Consider the following 25,317-nt stretch of genomic DNA (forward strand, 5'->3'; position numbering starts at 1 on the left):
GGAAGCTCCAACTGGTACAGAATGCAGCCGCGAGAGTTGTGTTGGGAGTCTCCCGATACTCCCACGTTACACCTCTGCTCCGTGAGCTGCATTGGTTACCAGTTGCCTTCCGGGTGAGATTCAAGGTACTAGTAATGGTGTTCAAAGCCCTACATGGCAGGGGTCCGGAGTACCTGAGGGAACACCTGCTGCCGGCATCGACTTCCCTCCGCCCTGTGCGCTCCCACAGAGAGGGTCTCCTCAGGGTGCCACCGGTCAGAGAATGTCGACTGGTGGCCCCCAGGGGGAGGACGTTCTCTGTGGGCGCCCCGGAGCTATGGAATCAGCTACCGGTTGAGCTCCAGACGGCGCCCGACCTCCGCTCCTTTCGCCGCGAGCTAAAAACATACTTTTTTGAACAAGCTGGCCTGGCCTGATGAGGGGATTGGGGGGGTTGTTATTGTTATTTTATTAGGTTTTAAAGATGTATTTTAGTATGTGGGCATTTATTTAATCTTGTTTTAACTTTTGTAGTCTGTATTTTTATTCTTGCCCTGTTCACCGCCCTGAGTCCTTCGGGAGAAGGGCGGTATAGAAATATTATTAAATTAAATTAAATTAATTCCCTTCTTTGAATTCATGGCTCATTACCTGGTTGAGGTAATGAATTGTCCTGCCTAGGTCAGGAGATGACTATTTCAAACTACATATTTATCTTTCATTCTGAGTCAGGCACTTCATCCCCCTTTCTTTCTTTTTCATAGAATATCCTCAATATCTCCAAGCTAAGGAATCAAATTTTCAGTCACACCCTGCAATAAATAATCAGAAATGCTTTTTGTTGATTTGCTTGTTTGTTGTGTTTTGTTGCTAACAAAAGCAGCCTGATGACATTTTCTGTTTTTTTTTCTTCATAATTTCTCATTCTTGTAAAAGAAAGCAAGATAAATAGGATGGAAGAAAACATCTGTTTTTTTTTCAATTCTTGTTTAGCATTCTGCTGGTTCTTTCAGTGCAGTTTTGCATACATGATTAACAGGAAACACAACTGCAAGTCTGTGTATCTGTTTAGGGTTTGGTTTGTTTAGGGTTTGAGCCAACTGAAAAGCACACATTTATATTAAAAAAAACCCAAACTGCTGCAGAATGTCACAGGTTTTTAGGGATTTAGAAACTGGCGTCTAAAATATGCCTCGGAGTATAAAGAAACTGTAACTTTCAACTTAAAATATCAGGGACAAAAGATCGACCAAGACAGTAAGCATAAGAAATAGCACCCAATTCCCTTTGCAGCAGTATCCAGAGGGGCCAGCCTCTGCCTGGTCAAACTCTGCCTGGCTCTGTTTTTAAGCACCACCATAAAATTAGAGCAAACAGGCTGAAGATGTTACCCAGGACCAATCAGCAGAGCTTACACAATCCAGATGTGGACTCCACTGGCTAGAAGAGTGTCCCAGGTTTGCTATAGTAACTGCTTCCACCAGGGACAACATTCCCCAGTCAGGTGCTCCCCAGATGTGTTGGCTTCAGACTCATAACTCAGAGCTAGCAGGACCAACGCACGCTGCCACACAGTGGTCCTCCAGGGGCCTCCTCCATTGCAAGCAGATGTTCCTTCTCTCCGTGGACCACTTTAAGTTGGATGCTTTAAAAACACATGGAAAACTAGGCATTCATTGTGATGTACTCTAATGAGAAATATGAAGACTGTGTTGAATAACTGACATTTTTTCTTTTTTAACAATTAGGTAGGTATGCAATTTTGTTTTAAAGAAAATGTACACATAGATTTTAAAAACTGGTTCCATGAGCCAATTAACTTACAATTCCACTAATTTAACTATCAATTAATTAATAGTGCCTTGAGTATGATTCTCCAGGGAGCAAAGCAAAAGTGTGCTACCTCTTTGTTACAAAAGATAGTTAGCATTGCCTATGCAAGAATGAATGAATGCCAGAATAACTGAATTTTGTTTCCCAACACTGCATTACAAAGTGGAATAACAATTCTTTGTTATAAATGTATCCTAAGTCAGCATTATTCGAGTTTTCCTAACAAGGGAAGATAGGAGTTTCTCCCACCCAATCTCAAAAATGTCATGCAAATAAAATAAAAATTAAGAGTAGGGGAATAAATAATCCTGGTAACTAATAGAAAGAAGTATGCTTGTTTCACTCAGGGCATGTGCCCAAAGCCTGCATGTTTATCCTCTTCATGCCTACTTCAGAGCGATTTCATTTATTTGGCGGCGGCCGCAGCGGGGGGGGGGGTTGTATTAGGAAGCTGGGTGAATTATTCCTATTGCAAGCAAATGCAGCTTCCTTTTGGCTAAGGCTGGAACCTGGGGAGCCTTCAAAATCTCCTTTCCCTCTCTTTGGCTCACAGCTGACGTCCTCCACCAATGAAGAGTGTTTGGACAAATTAATGCACTTTCTGTGGGAGCCCCCAATGCCTTTAGAGTTTCCCATCAATGGTGCTCAAGTGTCTCTATGTGATTTAATGTCAGGGTGGGTTTCTGTCCAGGGAGTGTCTGGAGTATCCAGTGCCCAGCCCTAAGCGCCCTTCCGCAACATCTATTTTCCCAGTTTGCCCTCCCCTTTAAATCTGCTGTCAGCCAATTAACTGAACAAGTCCTGGGAGGGGGCGATTCCTGCTGGGTACCAGGAGCCCTCAAGGTGGGGGGGGGGGCTCGAGGCAAGGGGTCCAAGACCCTTTTCTCCTGTCCCAACAGCAGGCTGCACAGCAGCAACTGCTTAGTTAACAATGTCAACGGTTTTTAGGAACTTGACTGTATTTCACACCAACAATATATTTCTTCTTGATTACTCAGTAGTCAAAATGATTTTAAACCAAGGCAGCAAAATAAAAGAGTTATAAAATCAATAGAAGGTGCTTAAAACATGCCTTCTATTAGGTAATAGCATTTAAAATATCCGTAGTGTGTAATGGCACTTAAGAGATGCCCAGAAATCAATGCGCTAAATTACTTATTGAGCTCCTTAATTTGAACTTCGGGTTTTATATGTATATTGGTAAAAGGAGCTCCCTTCGCCTGGCTGGCCCTACGGCTCCTCCTGCTGGAAAGCGGCAAAAATCCTCCCAGGGGAAAAAAATAACTAAATCAAAAAAAAAAAACATAAAATAAAATAATAAAACAAGACATGATATATAAAGTAGAATAAACGCAACCCGCGAACGGCTATCGACGGACCCAGGAGCAGCACTGCAAAAGCAGGCACAGCGCCCCCGCCCGGCCGGGTCCAGCACGACAGGCGTCCGCTCGGGGCCGCTCTTTCCGGCCCGCTCTTCTGCTCGAGGAGGGAGGGCGGAAGTGCTCCTGAAGCCGTTTCTCGCGCCGGAAGCTCCCGGGAGGCCCGCCCCGGATGGCGCCGTGACTTGGCCGCGGAGCACGCCGGGAGCCGTAGCCCCCGCCGCCGTCGCGATGCCGGAGCTGGCCGTGGAGCGCGTGGTGGTGCACCCGCTGGTGCTGTTGAGCGTGGTGGACCACTTTAACCGGTGAGGAGCCGCCCGCCCGGCCCTCCCCCGCCCGCCCCGCCCGGGCTGCTGAGTCACGGGCGCGGCCTGACCTCCTCCCCGCTTGTCTCGGCAGGATCGGGAAGGTGGGCAACCAGAAGCGCGTGGTGGGCGTCTTGCTGGGCTCGTGGCAGAAGAAGGTGCTGGACGTCTCCAACAGCTTCGCCGGTGAGTGCGCGCCCCGCCCCTCGCGACCCCCCCCCGCTCAAGCCCCCCCCGCTCAAGCCCCCCCCCGCTCTACCCCCGCAGTGCCCTTCGACGAGGACGACAAGGACGACTCGGTCTGGTTCCTGGACCACGACTACCTGGAGAACATGTACGGGATGTTCAAGAAGGTCAACGGTGAGTCTCCCCCCTGCCCCCCCTGGATGGGCCCCGCAGGGGCCCTTCCGAGGCTCCCGATTGACCTCCCGCCCCCACTTCCCCAGCCCGCGAGCGGATCGTCGGCTGGTACCACACCGGCCCAAAGCTGCACAAGAACGACATCGCCATCAACGAGCTCATGAAGCGCTACTGCTCCAACTCGGTAAGGGAGGCACCCGCCCAGATGACCGGGGGGGGGGGGGCTCCACTCTGTCTGGGGCGATGGGCCTGACGAGGGTCTCCCACTCAGGTGCTGGTGATCATCGACGTGAAGCCCAAGGACCTTGGCCTGCCCACCGAAGGCTACATCTCTGTGGAAGAGGTCCACGATGTGAGTCTCCCAGCAGGGCAGGGGCCGGGCCTTCCCCCAAGCCCCCCCCCGCTCCCCTGCTGGGAGGTTTGGCTTCCCTTTTCCCTTCGGGGAGGAGCAGGAGTGGGGCTGTGGCCATCATGCAGACCTTCGGTTCCCGGTGTTTAAACGCCTCGCTTGCAAAGACGCCCTTCCTGCCCAGAAGCAGATTCCTTGGCCGTGACGTGCTTGTCTTCTCTTGGCCCTAAAGGATGGAACCCCGACGTCCAAGACTTTTGAGCATGTGACCAGTGAAATTGGAGCGGAGGAAGCTGAAGAAGTTGGTGTGGAGCACTTGCTGCGGTAAACACTTGGGAGGTGGCGGTTTGTGCTTTGTTCTTCCAGCCACCCCAGAGGCCGGGGGGGGGGGCAAAAGACAAGCGGGGCCACCTTCTGGGTCCTGATTACCCAGAAGAGCCCCCTGGAAGACGATCGTGAGAATGGCTTGTTTTGTTGACGTGACTTGCTTCCTCCTCCCTCGCTCTTCCAGTGACATTAAGGACACCACAGTGGGCACACTTTCCCAGCGCATCACCAACCAGGTCCATGGTTTGAAGGGACTGAATTCCAAGCTCTTAGATATCAGGAGCTACTTAGAAAAAGTGGCAGTTGGCAAGCTTCCCATCAACCACCAGATCATTTACCAGCTCCAGGATGTCTTCAACCTATTGCCAGATGTCAATCTGCAAGAATTCGTCAAAGCCTTTTACCTAAAGACCAACGACCAGATGGTGGTGGTCTACCTGGCCTCTCTAATCCGTTCGGTGGTAGCGCTGCACAACCTCATCAACAACAAGATTGCCAACAGGGATGCCGAGAAGAAAGAGGGTCAGGAGAAGGAGGAGAGTAAGAAAGAGAGGAAAGATGACAAGGAAAAGGAGAAGGAAAAAAGCGAAGTCAAGAAAGAAGAGAAGAAGGAGAAGAAATAGTAGTAATCAGGTTTTGTATTTGTAAATTAAAAGCATTAAATTGCACCAGGCTGCTCTGGTTGAAGGTTCTTCTCTATCTGTGGCGTGGGGGGCACTGAGAGTCAGATGAGTCCATGGCTGCCTGAAATGTGCTTGCAGCGGTTGCTGGACAGGCCAAAATGTAAGCAGGCCCTCATTCCGCCTTATGGGGGAAAGAAGCCTGGATCCTTTGCGGTCCAAATGCCACACGGGTATCCTTGGGAGGCTGTGGGCTTCAAAGCAGGTGGGATCATCACCCACGGGGGCAGTTTGTGGGGGTTAGGGTTTTTAAGCCAGGGCCTAGCTAAATTCAAGCTTCACATCTTCCTGCCTGGAACGTCTTCCTAGTTATCCACGCAGGAGGGAGGGCTGCTGTGGGAAGGCAGCCCCTCTGCATTCTTGCTAAGAAGCTGAATGTTCCCTGGGCGCTGCCATCCTGCCAACTCAGCAGGGTTGATCTGGTGTCTGCTTCATTTGGGGGCAAACGGGGCAGGGAAGACTGGTCTCTTGTGCTGGAGCTGAGATTTTTGCACTTGTGATTTGCACCACCAGGTGTCAGTTCTTGCACAACTTGCTGTGGGAAACAGGAGGCCTGGCACTGTTTACACTTCTTTATTTGGGAAGCATGTAAGGGTCTTGCCAGATATATATTTTTCTGAGCAGAGAGCCTAAAAATTGTGATTTTTCTCTGCATTTCCTTCTTCCAGCTAGATGAAAAACAAGCAGAACTGAAGCTGTCAGGAAGGCAAGTCTCCTTGATTTCTGCCTGAAGTCTCCTTCAGGGCCACTGTCGTGCTCAGCAGATGAAGGGAAGGGAAGGCCCCAAATGAATAACTTGTTAAGCTCTAAAAGTTTATTAATGGACCATGGTGGTCACATTCACAAAATGCTTAGCCAGAAGAGCCGTATTTTGGCCTAAACTCCTGGTTCCATACAGAAGTTCGTTGGTTTTAACTTTTTAACTGCTACAGTTTGTAAACTTAAGCTTGTCCTAGATTTCTGCCCTAGATTTCAGATTTTTGGTAGTGAACAAAGCAATAAATGCTGGGGTTGGCCACTCCCACTATCTGAGTATATTCAAAAAGTGTAAGCCTCCTTAAAAGAGTATCCCAATTCGAATCAGTTTTTCCCGCTGTGCCATTGCATGATCTTGTCCCAGTCCATTGCCGTCTTGCCAATCCGGATGAAGCTGGAGATCCACCACTTTGTTTCTTCCCCAGAGAATAGACTCTTTCTGGCCAGGGACTAGGAGGGACCGATCCAGAGCTCTGGAACCTCACAAAGGGTTGGGGCTGCTTTGAGCCAGCAGTTCAGACTAAGCCCCTCTATCTAGGGGGCAGGCCAAAAGGCCACATCCTTGTGCAAAGGGGGAGGCCCACTTCCAGGGCTCCTGCTGAGCCTGAGGTGTTCCTGGGGCTTCCCTGCTCAAGTGGCTGTGAGGGTGGAAGCACCGTTGGCTTTGGAGAAAGGGAGCAGCCAGACCGGCCCACCCCAGGGGTTTCCTCCATGGGAGGGGTGGCAGGTGGCACAGTTGAAGGACGCCCCTAGTGCCCGGGCTTCTCCAATCACTGGGCTTCACAGCCAGAAAGGGCACAGGGGCAGGGAAGGTGGCAGCACCACCATAGGCAGTTTGAAGTTGGTGGGGAGCAAAAGCTACAACTGGAATGCATGTTCACGGGCTAGCAAAGGGCCCTCTGCTGGCCTCCTGACTTCCCACTGGGTGCTGTAGAGCCCTTCCCTCTGTTCTCCCAGGGAAGAGCAGGATCCTGCCTTTGCAACACTCCGCTTTGGGCCAAGCAAAATCTGGCTGCTCCTTCGCCAGGCACCTGGAGCCAAGGCCAGGGGAGCAGAGCCCTTTGTGCCAGGCCAGGTTCTTCTCCACCCTCGGAGCGCATACATGGACACCTGGATCGTGCCAAGAGCTGCCTCCGACACCGCCACCCCCTCCAGCTTCCCCCTCTTCCTTCGGCTCCTGGTCTCCCTGGGCCTCTTGTTGCCTTTCTGCACTTGGTGGGCAAGCACCCACCGCCCAGGCTTCACCAGGCGCCTGCCTTGGAGCAGGGTCTCTGGCAACGCAAAGAACCCGCTCACCACTTCCAGCCAGAGGAAACACACAAGCCCCTTTTTGCACCAGGAGCATCTGGCTGCAGGTTTTGCCTGAAGAGGCTAGCTGGTCTGCAGCTTCAGGGCCTGGACTGATGCCATTCAGCAGAGAGGCAGGCGCAGAGGCTGCCCACACCATAAACACGGTACAGTCACCAGCAAGCAGAATGCAATGCAGGCAACGTGCCAGTAGTCGGCTCCCTTGAGCTCAACCTCTCTTCTCTTCCACCATAGCTGCTCCCCCCCCCTCCCTTTTCACTTGGAAATGAGCCACCTGCCAATTAGGTCCTTCCCCCCCCCACCCGGCACAGAGACGCAGGAGCAGCTGCGGATAGTTTATTGCACAAGAGGTGGCATCACTGAGGCAGATGGTGCAGTACAAAACTACTTAAGAACCCATCAAAAGCTATTGCAATTCTCTCTGTCCAGAGACGTTTATATACAAATTTATATATTCACATATGTTTTATACACATTCATACACATATTCTCCATGGAGGAAAAGGGCCCCCAAGAGTGCAGGGTGTACAAGCCCACCCTTCCTGGGACTGGAGCGGCCTGCTTCTCTGCCACAAACTCGAGCTGGGGCAATCGGTCGCAGAATTCAAATGTTCACACGCAGATCGACCGCAAGGGAGTCCTTCGACTGTCCCTCGTGCTGCCTGCTTTGGGGGACATGCAAGACCTTTGCTCAGTTCTGCCTGGAGATTCCCACGGATGCTTCCCAGGGCCCTTCTATGGCCAGGCTCCAGGCCTGCCTCTTGGCTGTGGCTCTCCAGAGAGCAGGGGCTGCGCCTTGACAGCAAGAGCCGGTCTGCAAAGGAGCCGAGGCTGCCGGGCACCATCTGGGAACAGGCAGGATTGCCCTGAGTCACATCTTCCAGGCTGGGGCATCGTCCAGGCTGGAGAGCAGCCAGTGGAAGCTGCCCCAACTGAGGTCTCGGGGCCAGCCAATCTGTAGCAGTCCCACCCCAGCTGGTAATATTAAGGCAGGGGGGGGGAGGGTTGCTGAAGTGCTTTGTGGGTGAGGAAAGGGCCTGGTCGGAGCAGCTGGACAGGAGGTGGGGAGAGGTGGGTCTGCAGGAGACCCAAAGTGCCCTTGATAGGAGGCTGAGAGGCCAGGGAAATGCAGCTCCCCCCCAACCTTGCAGGGGGAGCTTCCGCTACAAGATCTTGCCCCAGCGGTCCCCAAGAGGGTCACTCCATGCCGTGCCCCCAGGATTCTGTTCTTCCTGGCAGGCTCTTCTCAGGCTCCTTCCAGACACCCCTCACTCCTGCCCGAATCCTTCGGTCTCCTCGATGGCGTAAAGCAGCTTCTCCTTCAGCTGCTCGTAACTCTTATAGGGAGGCAGATCCAGACGGTTGAAGCTGAAAGAGGCAAGGGCTGGTTGGCAGGGGCAGCTCTATTCCCTTTTGGGGGTGGGGGTGGGGGGTCTTGCAGGTCCTGCCACGCTGACTCACCACGTGTGGCTGCGGGGCAGCCAGGTCTCCTTGCCAACTTTGTCAATGCAGAATTTCTGGGGTCCGTTGCTGCCTGATGGAGAAGAGCCATGAAGGAAATACACTCTGCGCATCTGGGGAACAGGTGCCTGACATCCCAAATGGGCCCTCCTTCCCCACTTCATTCCATGGGGGGGGCAGACTTACCAATGAGCTCTGCGAATCCTCCGACAGGCAGGCGGCACGTCCCTGTCACAAACTGGAGAAGCCGAATTCTCTTCTCGTTATCCATCTCCTTGACCACCTGCAATCGCCAGATGGCGAGGAGATGGTAGATCTCTTGACCAGTCCTGGGTTCATTCCCCCCCCCCCCCGTCCGTGGACTCTTCCAAAGGATCCAAGGGCTGAGGGGCTGCAGAGCCCTCCTGGTCTCTCTGGCTCCTCACCTGCCAGAACCACTGGATCTGCTTGCTGCTCTTGGTGTAATGCCTGTAGATGGTGTTCTTCTGCCAGTCGCTCATGTCAATTTCCTGCATGCCACACAGCATCAGCTGGAGAAGAAGCAGGAGGAGACCCGGTCGGTGCCACCTGTCCAAGAGGCTTCCGGGAGGGAGCTGAGGCAAGCTCTCTCGGCAGGCCAGCTTAGCTGCCAAAGGAAACTGCAACAACTCGCTGGCCGATGAAGCGGAGGCCACGAATCAAAGATGCTTCCATATGTGCATTTGGAGAGGAATAAAGCAAGACCACCTGCAGTAGCCTTCCTGGATGGTGCACCGGCCCTGCCAGGAGCTGCCAGCCTGGCCCTGGAAGGGAGGTTTGGAAGGCAACCCTCTCGTCCACCTAGAACGCCCTTCTCATCTGACTGACTGGCTAGAGAGCCGGTTTGGTGTTGCGTTTAAAGCACCAGGCTAGAAATGGGCAGAGCTCTGTACGCACGAAAGCCAGCCACTCCCTCTCAGCTCCAGGGGGAAGACAATGACAAACCACTTCTGGAAAGCCTGCCAAGAAAACCTCAGGGACCTGTGCAAGCAGCCTCAAGGAGTCAAAAACTGACTCCGGGGCCAAAACCCCAAACTGAACCTGAACAAATAGCAGCCTCCCTCAGCCGGATGAGGCTGTGAGGCTTCTGGCTCTCAGGGCCGGGACCGGCAGCTTCCTGAGAAAAGAGCCGTGGTCCCTGCTCCCACGTAGCAGCCTGCTCACCTCCAGCTCTTTCTCGTCGAAGTAGCGCAGCCACTCCAGAGGGGCCACCTCGTTGAAGCCGTCCAGGAAGGCCTTGGTCTGCTCCTCAACACCCCGTGTGAACCGCCAGTCAGTCAGCAGCCTGCAAGGGGAGAAGGCTGCTCAGCCACCCCCGGATCCTGCCCTCCTCCCCCTCGGTAAAACCCGGTGGCCCAACTGCTCGACCCTGCAGGGGTTCCAAGCACCCCCAGGGCCACCAGCAGGAAGGTCCAGAGGACTCAGCTCACATGATGTACTCTTCCTTGTTCTCCTCAGTGACCCGGAGTTCCTCCCCGCCCTCTTTCAGCTCGTGGGTGGTCACCTTGCCAAGGACTTCCATGTCCTGCATGAAGTAGAGCTCCAGGGCGCACTCCTCCAGGCTGTTCTCCCTGCAAGGGTCAGAGAGAAGCTGGGGTGGCCCCCGGGGTAGGGGCCTGGGGCCTCAAAGCGCCTTCCACAAGGCCAAGCAGAACTCTGGCCGGCAAGCCCTCCAGGACCACTCCCCGTGTCGACTTCTAAACTGCCCCGACACCTAAAGCTGAACCCCAAGGAACCACAGTGTAAGGGGCTTGGCAGCTAGAAACCCACCCCCCTTGCCCCCCTCCCTCCAGGAGAGCAAACCTAGAGGGAGGTTCTGCTCTCCTGCAGACACTGAGGGGGCCCCCTGCGCAGGAGCCCAGACGGGCCTCGGGAGAACTGACTTGATCCAGAGGATGGAGTTGTAGAATTCGGGGTCGATGGACTCCAGGTCCTTCAGGGTGGGGCGCTTGTTCAGCATCCGCTTGTAGAAGGGCAGGGTGAAGCCCGTGTCGATAAACTTGCCGTGGTAGAGCGCCTGCAAAGAAAGGGGTCCTCTCAAGGCGCCAGTCCTGTCCCCAAGACCCCGAAGGGTGGCCCAGCATTTCAGCAGCTGAACTGGGCTCTAAGCAACAGCTGCGCCGTCCACCTCGGCGTGACACAGAAGCCCAGCAGCGTCCCCAGAGCAGCCTGCCACAGGCCTGCCTGCCCAGAACTGCCCACAGAGCCAAAGCTTCGGCCACCACCGGGGCTGGTGAAGAGGGCACTGCCCCCTCCCTCTCTGCTAAGAAACGGCGAGGCTGCGATTGGAGAGGGAACACCAAGGCCACTGCCTGTGCCCCTTTGCATCAGCCGTTAGGCCAGCCTCAGTTCTGCCTGATTTGTAGGCTAAGTCTTAAGCAGAGACAGAATACTGATTTTTTTTAAGAAAAGGAAATATTTTCATTCCTATAAAATGCACTGTCTTATTTTCCCCATATTTTTTTCTTTCCCTCCTTTCCAAATCACCCAGGTCTTGTAAGCCCCTGCTCCCTCCCTCCCTTGCTGGCAGCCAGGCCCCATAACCTGACAACCCCCCACCCCCAGGCCTGCCTTTTCCCCAAAGGCCTCCCAAAGGAGGCCCCAGGAGAGAGCAGGCGGTGCTGGAAAGGGCCTGGAAACCTCCCCTTGGCCCAGGGGGGAAGCGTCCACGCCACCCTCCCTGACTAATAAAGGGCATTCAAAGGCATCAGTCGAGCTCACAAAATCATCTGTCTTTTACCAGATTTGTGCCAGCAGATTCTGCCTGACCTGGCTACTCTAAACTAAGGTGGCTCTCCTCCTCCAACGTTACCAAGTCGGGGAGCCCTTTTGCTCCAAATGAAGTACCCCCCCCATTGCAAACAAGTTGCCCCTGGAGGGGGTGCTCCGGGCCAGCCAGGCTGCTGCCTATCCCCACCAGCCCACCTTTGCCAAAAGCACTGAAGGTGGGCGGACACCTGGACTTTGACCCCAGCCAGCCAGGGGAAGTAGCTTGGGTCCCCCTGGGGTTAGAAGGGAGGGACTGGCTCACCATGGCGATGAAGCGGCCAATGAAGCGGAAGTAGGTGAGGTGGTCAGGGTTGATGGAGGAGGCAGGGTTGATCTGCAGGCAGTAGTTGTTCTTGGCGGCATACTCGAAGAGGCAGTACATGGGGTTCAGCACCTCGTGGGACAGGAGGAAGAACCACTCGCTGGGGAGGGAGGAGTGGCTGGTGAAGCTCCTTTGCCCCCTGGCAGGCCCCCCCCCAACCTCTCTCCCCGAGCCCCGGCTGCCTTGCGCGGTGTAGAGCCCGGCATCCCGTCCGTGGTTCTACCCTGTGGTAGAACAGCACCAGGTCACCTACCATAGGGTAAAACCACTGGCGGGACACCGAGAGAACTCCCGGCGGCCCTTGGCAGGCAGGAGTGCATGGCTGCCCTGCTCCTTTCTGCCTGCTTCTTCCACACCTTCCAGGAGGACGGGATAAAGTTTCGTGTGTGTGTGTGTGTGTGTGTGTGTGTGTGTGTGTTAGAACATCATGCCCTGCCGACACTCACCGGGCAATGCCCCCGTAGTCCAGTCCCTCCTCCCCACGCATAATGATGTACAGCCGGCGCCGCAGGTCATAGGGCTTCATGTTCATGATCTGGAAAGAGAAGCCGCAATGAGGGTCAGACTGGGGGGGGGGACGGAGAGGGGGTCCCCCGCAAAGGCTCAGGCTCACCTGCTGGAAAGAATCCTCAAAGAGCGTCTGCCGCGAGACGCTGATCTTGACGTGGCTGGGGAGAGCATTGGACTGTGGAGGAGAAAGGGCCGTGAGGGTCCTACCGGCTGCGCTGCCAGCCCCCCTCCCCCAGCCGTTCCTTGGCACTGCCCGCCCTGCCCCCCAAGGACTCACATGGCAAAGGAAGCGGAACTGGTGAAACTTCCAACGGAAGCTCCGGTCGTAAGCGCCCGGGGAGCCCCCCTGCTTGCTCCTAGGAGGGGAGACAGAGATGAAGGCTCCCACAGCACTTGGGGCGCCCAGAGGCCCAGCTGGCCCCGTTCGCAAGGCAGGGAGGGACATACCCAGACTCAAATCCAGGGCGGGGGTCTTTGAAGGTGGTGGTGCGGGTGTTGTGATCCACAAAGTACCGTACCCGCTCGCTCGTGTACTTCATCTCCCAGCCGGGGGGCAGTGCCGGCTCCTGGATCATCCTGGCCACAGGAGGGAAGGGTGCCCAGCTGGTGATTCGGCCACATCCCCTCCCTCCCTCCCTCCCTCCCTCCCTGCTGGGCCCGTCCTGTCCTGCCTCGAGGCCCCTCTGGGAGCAGGCAGGACATTGGGGGGGAGCACCCTAGCCTGGCCCTCCAGCCAGCAGACTAAGAGGGGCGCTGGGACAAAAGGCAGTTCAGGCGTGCTGGTGTGCTACCCACCCCTGCGTGCGAGGGTCTTCCCATTGTGTGGTGCGGGTGTTGTGGTTCACATAGTACACTCGCCCGTTGTCCTGCCGCTTCTCTGTAAGGGAAGGAGAGATGTGGAGACGCTTCTGGACAGCAGCACAGAGCCCCAAGAAGAGCTCTGAGAAGCTCTGGCAAAGCTGCCCCACAGCAGCCTAACCAGGAGGGAAGCCGGGACCACGCCCCACCCGAAGTCGGGGTTTGCTGACCCTGAAGGGCTCTGGTTCAGGCCCCCCCTTCTTTGGGCCCCCAGGACCGGATGGGCCCCAAAGGACTGCCTTCTCTAACCCACGGGATGGACAGACGCCCCACTGGAGAAGGGCAGGACCGGCCCAGGGATGGCCGCTGAACTGCTCAGTCTCGGCCCCAGAGAAAGGCCAGGGGGCCGGCTGGTCAAGGTCAAGCGGACAGCAGGGGCACCTGGAAGGCACCAGGGCCCCCCGCTCGTCCCATCGGGCTCAGGTTGCCTCCTGCTGGGCCCTCTGCACACGGTCTGTGCCTCTTGGGACCGTCTTGGCCACCAGAGCCTCGGGGCCCAAGGAGCAGGACTGGGAGTCCTGCTGAAGGGCCTCGTGGCGGACCCCCTCCCCTCTCCTCCCTGCCATTCTGCTCTGCCCCCAGCCCTGCACCCCCCTCCCCTGCCCAGCTGAGAATGCTCCCAGCACCCCAGAAAAACCATTTGGCTCTTCTGCCCTAAGAACGGGGGACTCGCGACCCTTGGAAAGGCAGGGAGAAAAGCTGTTTGGAGCATTATTGATAACTCAGCTGTATTTTGGACGACTCCAGGCAACGTACAGAATGCTGCTGCTTCCCATCTTCCCCACAACCCTGCGAGATGGGCTGGGCTGAAAGAGAACGGCTGCCCAAGGGAGGACTCGCACTGAGAGCTTCCTGGACCCTGGTGCAGCTGCAAGCCATCTCTCACTAGGCTTCACTACCACAGAACTGTGTGGATCACTCCTGAGCAGGTGGGCTCCTGGCCCCCTGGCTTGTGCTGCAGTGCAAGGGCCACAAAGCTGCCATGAGGCCGTTTCATCACCCACCCCTCAAGATTCCTGTCACAGACTTTGGGGCTCCCTCGGTCTCTCAGGGAAACTGGGCTCATCAGCAACAAAGTTTCCCCCTCCCCACATGTGAAAAGAGGTGAATGCAGAAACTCCAACAGAGGCCCCTCAGTGCAGGAGACAAGAAAGTAGGCAGATTTACAAAGGCAGGATTTGAATTCAGAGCCCAGAACAGGCTACACTGGAGTTCAAAGTACTTACCCCAGCCAGAAGGAAGTGGGCCCAAGGGGTCATTGTCAGCAGCCGTGCCGGAGGACTGGAAGGAGCAAAGGCAGTAGTGCCAGGCTGGTCAGGCTTGGAGGCAGCAACCGCTGGCTCCTCTCCCACCCCTGGCGCTGCCCACTTTGCCCAGGGGCTGCAAGGGGAGCCGAGCGGCATCTGGCGTGTCCTGCTCAGGGCAAGAGCAGGAGCGCCTCTGGCCCCGTGCTGGCTGAGGCGATGAGCCCCACCACAGCCCCACAGCCAGCTCCTCCAGCCACACGCAACAGGGAAAAAATATCGCAGGCCTTTCCAATGAAATCATTCCCACCAGCCCGCCACGCCCAGAGCTTCCTGGCTCGGCCTGACGCCCACCATCGCCTCCTCCCCCTCGCACGGGGCCGTGAAACCAACGCCTGGGCGTGAGGCAGGCTCGGCCTGAGAGGGCACATTCATGCCACCCAGACAGGCGTCTCCCCAGCACCCCCCTCCGCCCAGGCCGGTACAAAGCACCTTTATGTAACTCCGGGCCAAGGGGGCGGGCCGGGAGGTGCGGCACAGCCGGTTGTTTAGATAGCCCCCTCCCCAGCTCTCAGCAGGGTCTCCGGAGAGAGCAGCCAGCCAGAGTAGTCAGAGCTAGGAGGCTGAAAAAGCAGTTATTGTGCCCTAAAGGTGCATAGGGCTAATTCCCACCCAATAAAAGGCGGGGGGGGGGGGGGGGAGTCGAATCCTAGCCTACACTGTGAAGTTGCACATAGCAGCTTGTTAGGGACTTTACTCCCCGAACGCCTAGCCGCTCCAGCCCAGGACTGTGCTGCCAATGAAGGGCACAGGAGGTGCCTTTTCAGAGCGACCTGCCCCCGGCGTCCTTGGCCCTGTCACGCCAGGGAATGGAGCCCTTCTTCCTTTCCCTCCCCTTCCCTCCCCTTCCCTCCCTCCCCACCTACCTAGCTACCTACCCTGCCCTGCACGGCTGCCCCTGCTGCCGCCTGAGCCAACTGCCAGGGACTGCCCGGCACTCGGGTCTTCAGAGCTGGGCAGCTGAGAGTCCTAAAGAGGCTCCAGATAACAAGTGAGCAACGCAGCCCAGGGCAAAAGGGCTTTTGCTTCCTGCTCTGCTTGCCTTCGTCTGACTACTGTCTGGATTAAAGATGGCCGCTTCCCACCTATGGGCCCTGTTCTCCAGGTTTCTTGGAAGATTCAGTGAAGCCAGAAAGATCCTCCAATTTCAAGAATGCTTGAGAAGAAACCCCCCCAAAGGGGGGTCTGCCTGAACTGCGGGACCCAACCGCCCTTCCGTCTGTCAGTTTCCAGCCGGGTCTTTTGCCTCTGAGGTGCCGCAGCGGGATCCCCCTGGGGGGGGGGTGGCAGCCCCTACCTGGTAGAGGAACCTCTGGCTGAACTGCTGCATGGCGCCTTGGAGCTGATTGCGCTGACTCTGCCACTGCTCGTAGGTGCGCACGTACTCAGCTGTGGGGCGCTGCCACGTGGTGGTGCGTGTATTGTGGTCCACAAAGTAGTACCTGCCACGGGGGTCCACACGTTTCTCCCAGCTACACAGGAAAGGGAGGCGGCCTTGTCAGGGTCCCCCATGTCTGTGGGCGTCCAGCACCTCCAGGCTGCTGGCCAGGGTCAAGGGGCGTTTGGAGGGGGGGCACCGCCCTCTATCTGCTTGCCTGAAGCCGGAATCTGCTGCCTTGGGGGCCGCTGGGGCATCCCCCAGGCCAAGCCCTGCAACTTGCAGTACCTACCCTGGTGGAAGGGGGCGCTCCCAGGTGGTGCTCTTGGTGTTGTGGTCCACATAGTAGACCCTCCCGTTAGGCAGCTCCCGCTGCTCCCACCTGAAGGAAAGGAGGAAAAAATAAGGGGAACTGTGGGGGCCATTCCCATAGTCCCCCCCCGGGCTTCCCTCTGTGGGTTTGGGAATCTCTTGGAAAATCAAGCTGGGCCTTGTGGGGACTCACAGCAAGTGCCTGAATGCAATCTCTGCCGTCTCAAATAGGATCCCCCTCCCATTTTTGTCTGGCCAGGAAGAACAACTTCAGCCCCTGACAGGCATCTCCCTGGTCAAGGACCTCCTGCTCTCAAAGTCCTGAGGACTAGACTCTTAAATACAGCAAAGACAGCTGCTGCTGTACCCCCCTCCAGCACCTGCAAGCAAGCCACGGGCCAAGCACAGCAACCTGGGCTGCTCGTTTCTGGCGGCTGAGGCTGGTGTGCCTTGCTGGGAGCAGGACAGCCAGGCTGAGCAAGAGGCCCGGCCTCGCGCCTGTGCTGTGCTTGTGGCAGGCAGCATAATGCACCTTTGTGTGCAGCAGAGACAGGCAAATGGGGAGCGGGCGCACACCCTGGGTTAATGGGGACGGGATGGACCAGACGCACTGCTGATAGGAACCAGATGCTGGGCTGGAGGACAGGAAGTGGGGGCAGCCAGCAAGTCCACTGGGGAGGGGCCTTCTGAATGGGTCCCCAGGAAACCGTCTCCTCTGCAGAGGCCAACTCCAGCACTTTGAAGCCCTCACCGAGGCCAACTGGGCTTAGCAAAGCAGGGTTCTGGGCCACTGGAGAACGGAGGGCCAACACAAGTCGGGGTGTGAAGCCACCAGGGACCCCCTCCCCACCTTCTGGGGGAAAGAGGATTCAGGGACTGCATGCGGGAGTCTTGCCCCCAGACCACAGGGACTCTCTGCTCACCGCAGCCGATCCCCGGACGAGGCAGGGGATGAAAGAGCTTCTGAGAGGCTGGGATTTTTCCAACGGCCGCTGAGCCAAACACAACAGGGCTCCACACAACTACACAAGGACGCACTGAGTACCCAGCGGTGACACACCCACCCAGGAGACACCGTACTAAGAGTGCTTCCATTGGAAAATGCGGGAGACTGCTGGGCTCTGGAGGGGGGGTTGTCGGCACGCAAAAGAGCCTTCTGTGAAGGGAGGCCAGAGCTGTGTGCCAGACTGCCGGCCTCTCCTTCCAAGGCCTGCCCCAAAGCCCCCCCCCCCCGTCTGCTGAACAAACCCAAAGACGCCCCCTCCTTCCTGGCTCTCTAGGTGGAGGGCTCCTTGCCCCTTACCCAGATGGCAGAGTCTCCAGCGCCTGGACTGCCCCGTGGGAGGACTGGCTGCCTGAGCCTGGCTCCTCTGCCTCTGCAGGGGGGTGAGCCGCACTGGGTTGGGGGGATCCCTCTGGGGGCCCAGCCCCCTCTTCCTCAGCTGCAGAGCTCTCGGACTCTCCATTCACTGCAAAGAGAGAATCCCCTACTTTGGCTCAAAAGTGCTTCGTCCCACAGTGGCACAGAGGCCCCAGGCACCTCTGGGGGCTGCTGAACCACAATTCCCAACAGCTCCAGCCTGAGTGCAGCACCTGGAGCCTCATCACCACCACAATGCAACTGTCAACCTAGGGGCTGCTAGACGGGCATCTCCCCTCTTCCCAGGCCAACCTGCCCTGCTCTGGCTGCCCTCCAGGCCTCTGCCCAGCTGCTGAGGCTCGGTCTTCAGGATCGGGCTGTGATGCAGGGTGGCCACATTCTGCCTCGGGGCTTCCGCTGCTGACCTGGGTGCTCTGGGGAGGAAAGAAAAGAGGAGATCACCACTGATGCCTGCCCCCCCCAGGCCTCTTCACAAAGAGGGACTGGGGTTGCCACTGCACCGTTTGTTCAGTTCCTGTGACTCCTGGGCAAGAGGGGAGCTGGGCAGAATCTGGAGGGTTAGCAGCCCCAGGAGATGCTTGGCACAGATGGCCACCAATTCTCCTACCGGGCGCCAGCATCTCCCCGGGCCTTGGATGAGCCCAGCTGGTTGACATGAAGAGGGTGGGCACCGGTGCCTGGCCTGGGATGCACCGTGTGAGCCACACACGGGCTGGGCGGGCCTGGCTCAGAGCTGGAAAGCTGGCCGCCTCTGCCCTGCTCAGCACCCTCACGCTGCAGGATCCCAAGGGCCACTCAAGCGTTCAGGGCAGAAGTAGGGAGGCCTCTCAAGCAAACTGCAATTCCCAGAACCCTCAGCTCGGCAGGCTCCCAAGGAATGGGCTGTCCCCTTTCCTGAGGCACTAAAGAACCATGTTATAAGATTGATGACAAAGATCAATTAATACAATTATAATCAACTCACTGACTCACCCGATGGGGTGGTATGATCCCACACATCAAAAATGCCATGGAACTAACACCAGGTCAGGCACAGGCGAAGGGGAGAGAAAACAGCAGAAGCAAGCCCGGGGGCAGTGGGTGCAAGGCTGTCCCTGGCATGCGGTACGAGGCAGGGAGGCACACACACACACACACACACACACACACACACACAGAGGCTTCCAGAAACCCAGTGGCTGCTTCTGAAGAACGACTAGCAGTGGCTGAGAGGGCTGAATGTACCTTCCTATGGGCTCCTAACTTGGGCTCCTAAAAGCCAATTATCTTTTAATAGCTTGTGGAAGTGAACCAGGGCAGTCACGTGGCAAAGCTTATGGAGCTTAATATAGGACCAGGGAAATGACAGGGGTGGGCACCGGGCCCACAGAGCCAGGAGGCGGGGGAGGGCAACCACAGGCCAGGAGAGCAAGCCAGGGCCTCAGCTCCCCCATCCAAGAGCCTGTGCGAGACACAGAGCCACCATGCCAGAGGCCCAGCATGGGCAGAACAGCAGAGGAGACTTTTGGGGGGGGGGCAAAGGAGCAGCAGAGGCTGGGTGACGCATCTCCAGCTCCCCTCCCTGATGCCGGTTCCTCACTCAGGAAAGGCGCAGCCAATGTGGCAGTCGGACCCCCCAAGCACACACACAAGGGAGTGGCCCGAGATGCAGCCCCTGAGCCCCCTCTGAGGGAGCATTTGCTGCAGCCAACTGACCCACAGGGCATCTGGCCAGGGGCTCTGCAAGGGCCCCACAGGACGACCTCAGCTAGGAGGAGGGAAGGGCAGCACGCTTTGGGGGGAGCAGTAGGGCTGGCTCTCTTCCCCCTGCAGCCCAAGGAGCCTTCGGGCAACTTCTCCACCCTTGTGGGGCACTCCCACCCGGAGCCTTACCTGGACCAACCGCCAAGGCAGTTTGTGCCGGAGGCCTGGGGCCTGTTCTCCGGGGATGAAGCTGGGTCCCCAAACTCCCTCCCGGCTCCCTGGGGCCCTGAAAGTGCAAGAAGTGGGGAATGCAGAGAGCCAAGCCTGGAGAGCATCCTGCCCCGTCCTCCCCCCCCAGGACTGAGGGCTTACAATAGAAGACAGGCCTGGAGAAAAGGTTAGGGGTTCTGTGGGGCGCCCAGAGGCATCTCCCTTTGTGCCTCAGGCAATTTTGCCCAGGGCGGCTCCCTGGGTCGGTGCTTCCCAGCAGACCCCGGAGCCCATTCCCAGAAAGCCCCTGGAAGGTGCCAGCCTCGCTTACTTGCCGCAGAGCAGGAGCCTCTGCCCAGAGGGCTCAGCTGGCGGGGCACGAGGCTCCTGCAGGCTCCCCAGGGCACAGCCCCACCACTGCAAAGGCAGACGGGGACAGGAAGGGCCAGCCATCCTGGGCAGCGCCTCCTCGCTCACCTTCGCCTGTTGCCACAGGGCCACTAGGCAGGCTGCCCACCTCAATGCCAGGCCCATCCAGGAAGACCATCAGCTCACCACCCGAGAGGAGGCCACCTTTGTTCTCTGCCTGCAGGTTCAAGGTCATCGGCTTGTTCTCCACTGCGAGGGTGAAAGCCATCGCCCATCAGCGCCCACAATGCCCGAGCCTGCTTCACCCAGGGCTCTGCTCTCCTCCTCACGGGCAGCCTGAGCAGAGCTGCCAGCTCAACCCCCTGCAGGATCCATTGCCTCCCCATCAGCCTGTTCCCACCTGCTCTCCGGGGCCCAACTCCAACTGCACAGAACTGAGGGCAGCCTGCCGTGAAATACCCCAAAGATGGCAGCCTTGCTCAGGACACCCTGCAGAGACACCCCACCCCCCACCCCCACTAGCCTGGTTTCCAGAAGGGAGCCCGGCAGGCTGCCCGGAGACGTCTCTTTTCATGCTGCGGGAGACATCCCATAAAGACCTTTGACTTCTGTTCTGCCCCATCGCAACCGTCCACTTCCCCACTGCTGCTACCCGGATCCTCTTTGGCCCCCAGAAAGATGAGAGGCCCCCTCCAAGGGGAGGACTCAGCACATCCCCACATAAGGAAAGCCCCACTTGTGGGCCCCATCAAGGCCAGGCCCCCTTCAGTTGTTCAGTGGGGGTCCCCAGAGAGGGGCACAAAGGCACACTGAGCCTTGAATGGGCTTCCAAGCAGCAGAGCTTCCCGTGGCTGGGACCCCCACTGGGGGGGCAGGAAGAGGGAGTCTCGGGCAGTAGCCCCAGCAGGGAGGGAGCAGGCCAGTCGCCTTCCGAAAAAGGGTCCCTGATGCACCTCCCAAGGCTGAATGAGGAGTCTGGGGGAGGGAAAGGAACGGAATTGGGCTTGGGAAGAATAGCCCTTACAGGAAGGAGACTTGGTTTAGAGAGAAAGGAAAAGTCTTAATTTTGGGCTGGGTGGAGAAGTGTTTGAAAAGGGTACATAAAAGTACTCCAGAATTGCAACTAGTCACAAATTAGTACATTAAACTTGCCAATAAAGGGGAAAAAGAATTTTAAAACTACAATATGGCATTCTCTCTTTTTTAAATAGCACCCAGATTCTCTTCTGGAAAACTGTTTTCAGTGTTGATTCCATATTTTAAGATCTGGAAATCCAGAGGTGCTCCGTGGAAAAAGCTGGAAGTAACAGGCTGCACCGAAGTTGAGAAGCAGCAGCCCCCTCCCAAGTCTTGAAAGGCTGCTGAACAGCTCTGTGTGTGCAGGGGGAGAGAGAAGGGGCCCCAATACCCAGTTTCCCATGGGGTGAGTCCTGCTGGAGGGGCTGCCCTCCCTGGCCCAGGAGAGCCCCCACGCCAAGCAGCAGCCTGTATGGCTGTTGTCTGCAGAGATAAGCCAGCCTTTGCTCCTTCCTCGCATGCCACCATTGGCACCGGCTGGAGCTGCAAAAATGGGGGGGGACCAGAAGGGGGCAGGGAGGGCTCTGTTTCGGCTCTTCAGTAGAGTCCACCCACAGAACTGACTGGTTTTCTGTTAACACCCCCCTCCCCCCCACACACTCTCTCCTCCAGGTACAACCATGATCAGGAAATCAACTACCCACCCAGCCCTCCAGCTTTGGCACAGGGCCTCCTCCCAGCCCAGCTGCAAGACAGCGCTGGGGTTGGGCTCATCAGGCCAGCCAGGAAAGGGAGACCCCTCCCCGCTAAGAGTGGAGAGCAAAGAGGCCCTTGCAAGGAGGTGCTGGAGGGGTCTGGATGTGTTTCATACCTCCTGCAAAGGGCTGCCTGCCTCCCCATTCCCACCCCCACCTCTGACAGGCCATTGAGGAGCAGAAGGGGCCAACAAGCAGCCTCAAACTCAAGGAGGGGGGCAATTGGCAGGGCACAGGAAGACCAGCTGGACCCCACAAAGCGGTTGAAGGCAGCTCCTGGGGACTCTGTTGCCTCAGTGTTTGGCCAGAATGGGTCATTGCTTAAAGAAGGATGGCCAAGCAGGAGAGCCACCAGGTCAGTCCACCCACGTCTGCTCTTCCCATCAAGTGGCACCTCTTGGGCAGAGCCTGGCAAGAGGGAGCCAAGCCAAGGGCCAGGCACTCTTTCAGAGAGGCGAGTTGGCCTCCCCCTCCTCACTCTCCCTCAGTGGTGCCTTCCAAAGACTTTGGGATGTGAAATCCATCGGTTGTCCCATTCCTGGGGAAAGCCAGGCAGAAATGCCAGCTCTTCCCTTGGGAAATGGAGGCGACGGAGCAGCCAGGCCTCCCCATCGCCCCAAATCTCTCTGACTCTGGGTTATGACAGCTGGAGCAGTGTCCACCACGGAGCCCTGGGGCCCAGCTGGTGTTCAAAGCCTTTCCTCGCAGTTGAGGCCAGGCAAATTCCATTCTGTATCCAGCAGAACCGTCTCCATTTGCTTCCCCAAACTGCCTTTTGCCTTATGAAAGGAGCATTGTATGCACAGAGGACGGCGACAGCTCCAGTGAGCAAGCAGATGGGAAAAGGGGAGGCTCGCCCCAGTATTGCCCTCTGGCCCCAGCCACTAAGTGCACTTCAGGGCCCAGGCAGCCCCCAAAGGCCCCAGTGCTTCCAAGGGCAGCTATGGCTCCCAAACCTCACACGAGGGTCCTGACTCAATCTGGCACTCTTGTGCCAAGTGGTAGAGATCTCCAAGGTAGCAGGACCAACGCTGCCAGACCAGAAGACTGGAGCCCCCACTCCTGGCTCTCCTCATTTTCTTTCAGCCCAGCCCCACTCAGGAGGCGAGAGCTTCCTCTGCATGGGACCCGGGGGGGGGGGGAGGAGCTGGGCTGAACAGACTGAGTGCTGTGCTGCCCCTGAATGGAGACCTTTATGCAGCACAGCTGCCGAGGGCCACCTCAAGTAGCTGCCAAGGGGGGCAGCAGATGGCCAGCAGCCAGAGGAGGGATGACCTCCTTCCTGGCAGCTGCTGCTGCCGCCATCGCCCCACTGCGGGCCTAGGAGGCCGCCCAGCTGCTGACAAGGTGGCCTTGTTTCTTTCCTGTTTCTGCTGCCAGGAGGCCCAGTGAGGCCAGGAAGGCAGGGCTGAGTGGAGCAGAGAGATACCTTTCCCCTTGCTCTGCTTCAGCATGCTGGAGAGGTTGACAGACGCCACTCCAAGCAGCTCATTGCGCAGGGTGTGACAGCTCCAGAGCTTCAGATCCAGGTGGCTTTGAGAAGTGACGTTCCTGGGAGAGAGAAGGATGGGCTGTTGAACCCCTGGAACCAGGCTGACAGGCAAACCATTAAAAAATTGGGGGGAAACCTAAGCAGGACCCAAGAGCAGAAGACAGAAGCACCCAGCGTTCTGCTCTCTCTTTCTTTCACGCTCTTAAGAGCAGACCAACCTGGACGCAGTGGTGGCAGAGGAATCAGCAACCCAACAACCCAGCCCTGGGTCAGCAAGAGGCTGCTTCTATGGTAGGCAGCCCAGCTGATGCAGGAATGTATGGCTGAAGGAACAATACTGTCCCTCCCCCCCACCCCCAAATGCTCAGGGCCTCGGTCCTTACAGCACCAGGCTCTCATTCCAGAGCAGCTCGGAGCTCCCGGTCTGCTTCCCTGTTTTCTTGGCCTCATTGGCGAGTCCATCTACTACTATCTCCACAAAGGAGGTGATCCGAGACTGGCGGCCCTGGGCCTTGGGCTTTGCTGAAACAACTGTGGAAGGAAGAAGGGACAGATGTGACCACCTGCACTCATCCCAACTTCTACCCCCCTCCTCCCCTCTCCCCCTCCTCATCCAGTCCACTCTGCACACAGAAGCATTTGTCCTTTGAGGCCCTGGGGCAAAAATGCACACCAACTTTTGTTTCAATCAATTGGAAGCATTTAGACAAAGTTTCATAGGTGCAAAGCAGCCATTGTCTCGATGGGCCAACTGAGGGAGCACCCATCCCCACATCTGGAGCCAAATCTCCCTGGAAACCTCCCAGGTGGCAAAGTTGGGAGGGAATCAGGGCAGCGCCAGCGGCCGACCAGACTGTGGGAGAAGCTGCTGAGCTTTGGGAGCCCCCTAGTGGCACTCAGGGGGCATAGCAAGCAGCTGGCATCCTGAAGGGGCCACCCAAGCAAGCACTTCCATGGGCAAGGGGCGTGCCGAGGGCCTCCCCCCATCTATGCTGCATCTGTACCAGGCTGAGTTACTGGTTCCAAAGGACACAGAGTTAGGGGCAAGCAGGGAGTGACCATGTTTTTCAGGGTCACTAAACAGGAAGAACAAACGCTACGCAGACAGCTTTCCAGATAGTGTGTGTGAGCTTTAAAGAAAGGGGTGTATGTAAGAGAAGAGAGAGACATTCTCTCACATACCCCAGTAAGACCTAGGCTGAGCAACCCGAGCTGCAGTGAATGGTTCGAGGAAACGTCACCCTGCACACGGAAGCCATGAGAGGGCTGGTTTCCTGCTAAGATACCCAAGAACAGTTCAGAAACTGCATCTGCTCTTATGAAAGCTGCCAGGAGACGATTCTTGGGATGACAGGAAGAGCTCCAGTCTCCCCTCACCCCCAAGAGGGCGCCATGGGTTCCTCCACCAGAAAAAAAAACAGCATTTCACCCTTCCCTTACGGAAGGCCGAGAAAATCTGATGCTGGCCGTGAACCTTGGCCAGACGGGAGGGGAGCACTTCCTCCCCTGGCAGGAGGGGCCCCAGCCAAATACGGGGCTGGGGGCAGTTAGAAGGGCAGACTAAAGGTAAAGCGGGACCCACCTCTCACAGTCAGTGGAGATTTCTCCCCGGCAAGCCCCTCGGAGGCCATCTGGTCATCAGGACCTGCAAGAGGCGGGGGACAGCGCCTCAGCTCCAGGCTGGGCCGTCCGCAGAGCATCCCCGACGCGACGGGCTCTCGGCCCAGCCCCGCAAAGAGACCGGCCTGCTGCCGAGGCCCCTCCCCACGTAGGGGCTTCCCGTGGGCCGCCCGAGAGCGCGGCGACCACCGCGGGACGAGCCCGCAGCCCCAGCTCCGCCGCGGCTCGGGGAAAGGGGCAGCCTCGGCGAGGTCCCGTCGCGGCGCGGCCAGCCAGAGGAAGCCAGGGAGGGGCCAAAGGGGGCCAGGGGGCTCGGGCGCGCCGGGGTTCGGAGGGCGCCGCCGCTCCGGGGGAGGCCTGAGGCGACCCTCCCGCCGAGGTGGCGGGGAGCGCGGCCCAGAGCGGGCCGAGGAGAATGGGCTGGAGCTCTGGCCGGCGCTCCCTCAACCCACCTGCGGAGCGACGCGGCGACTGCGACCTCCGGGGCCCCGCCGGCCTCTGACTGGGGATTCCCGGCGCGGCCGCGGAGCGCTTCCGCCTCTGGAGCCGTCACGTGACGACGGGTCACCCGGGCACGGCCGG

At 57.6% G+C, this 25,317-nt stretch overlaps 2 protein-coding genes across 5 annotated transcripts; one reads left to right on the forward strand and one right to left on the reverse strand.

The window, feature by feature from the left end:
* The first annotated feature begins 3,325 nt into the window (after positions 1 to 3,325).
* On the forward strand, positions 3,326 to 6,247 carry PSMD7 (proteasome 26S subunit, non-ATPase 7). 2 transcript variants are annotated; one of them, XM_081336049.1, is made up of 8 exons: positions 3,326 to 3,496; positions 3,591 to 3,682; positions 3,764 to 3,856; positions 3,943 to 4,040; positions 4,128 to 4,208; positions 4,438 to 4,529; positions 4,717 to 5,165; positions 5,881 to 6,247. In XM_081336049.1, the coding sequence occupies exons 1-7, from the start codon at positions 3,423 to 3,425 to the stop codon at positions 5,153 to 5,155; spliced, it is 969 nt and encodes a 322-aa protein (XP_081192175.1). In that variant the 5' UTR covers positions 3,326 to 3,422; the 3' UTR covers positions 5,156 to 5,165; positions 5,881 to 6,247. The 2 variants fall into 2 exon arrangements, with proteins under 2 accessions (XP_081192175.1, XP_081192174.1); XM_081336048.1 differs by lacking the exon at positions 5,881 to 6,247 and having other exon boundaries at positions 3,327 to 3,496; positions 4,717 to 5,205.
* A 1,351-nt stretch (positions 6,248 to 7,598) lies between these two features.
* Positions 7,599 to 25,284, reverse strand: WWP2 (WW domain containing E3 ubiquitin protein ligase 2). 3 transcript variants are annotated; one of them, XM_081335790.1, is made up of 24 exons: positions 25,188 to 25,278; positions 24,698 to 24,760; positions 23,499 to 23,646; positions 23,053 to 23,174; positions 19,960 to 20,100; positions 19,462 to 19,558; positions 17,881 to 18,002; positions 17,512 to 17,677; positions 16,189 to 16,278; positions 15,816 to 15,960; positions 14,441 to 14,495; positions 13,152 to 13,233; positions 12,804 to 12,932; positions 12,634 to 12,712; positions 12,460 to 12,531; positions 12,293 to 12,381; positions 11,787 to 11,946; positions 10,639 to 10,772; positions 10,186 to 10,326; positions 9,920 to 10,040; positions 9,163 to 9,267; positions 8,924 to 9,020; positions 8,738 to 8,810; positions 7,599 to 8,644 (listed from the first exon to the last, which is right to left on the reverse strand). In XM_081335790.1, the coding sequence occupies exons 2-24, from the start codon at positions 24,744 to 24,746 to the stop codon at positions 8,545 to 8,547; spliced, it is 2,517 nt and encodes an 838-aa protein (XP_081191916.1). In that variant the 5' UTR covers positions 24,747 to 24,760; positions 25,188 to 25,278; the 3' UTR covers positions 7,599 to 8,544. The 3 variants fall into 3 exon arrangements, with proteins under 3 accessions (XP_081191916.1, XP_081191915.1, XP_081191917.1); XM_081335789.1 differs by having other exon boundaries at positions 15,816 to 15,990; XM_081335791.1 differs by lacking the exon at positions 23,053 to 23,174 and having other exon boundaries at positions 15,816 to 15,990; positions 25,188 to 25,284.
* Between the last annotated feature and the right edge of the window lie 33 nt (positions 25,285 to 25,317).

The sequence above is a fragment of the Vipera berus genome, assembly GCF_964194415.1.
Source record: "Vipera berus genome assembly, chromosome: 10".
Taxonomy (NCBI): domain Eukaryota; kingdom Metazoa; phylum Chordata; class Lepidosauria; order Squamata; family Viperidae; genus Vipera; species Vipera berus.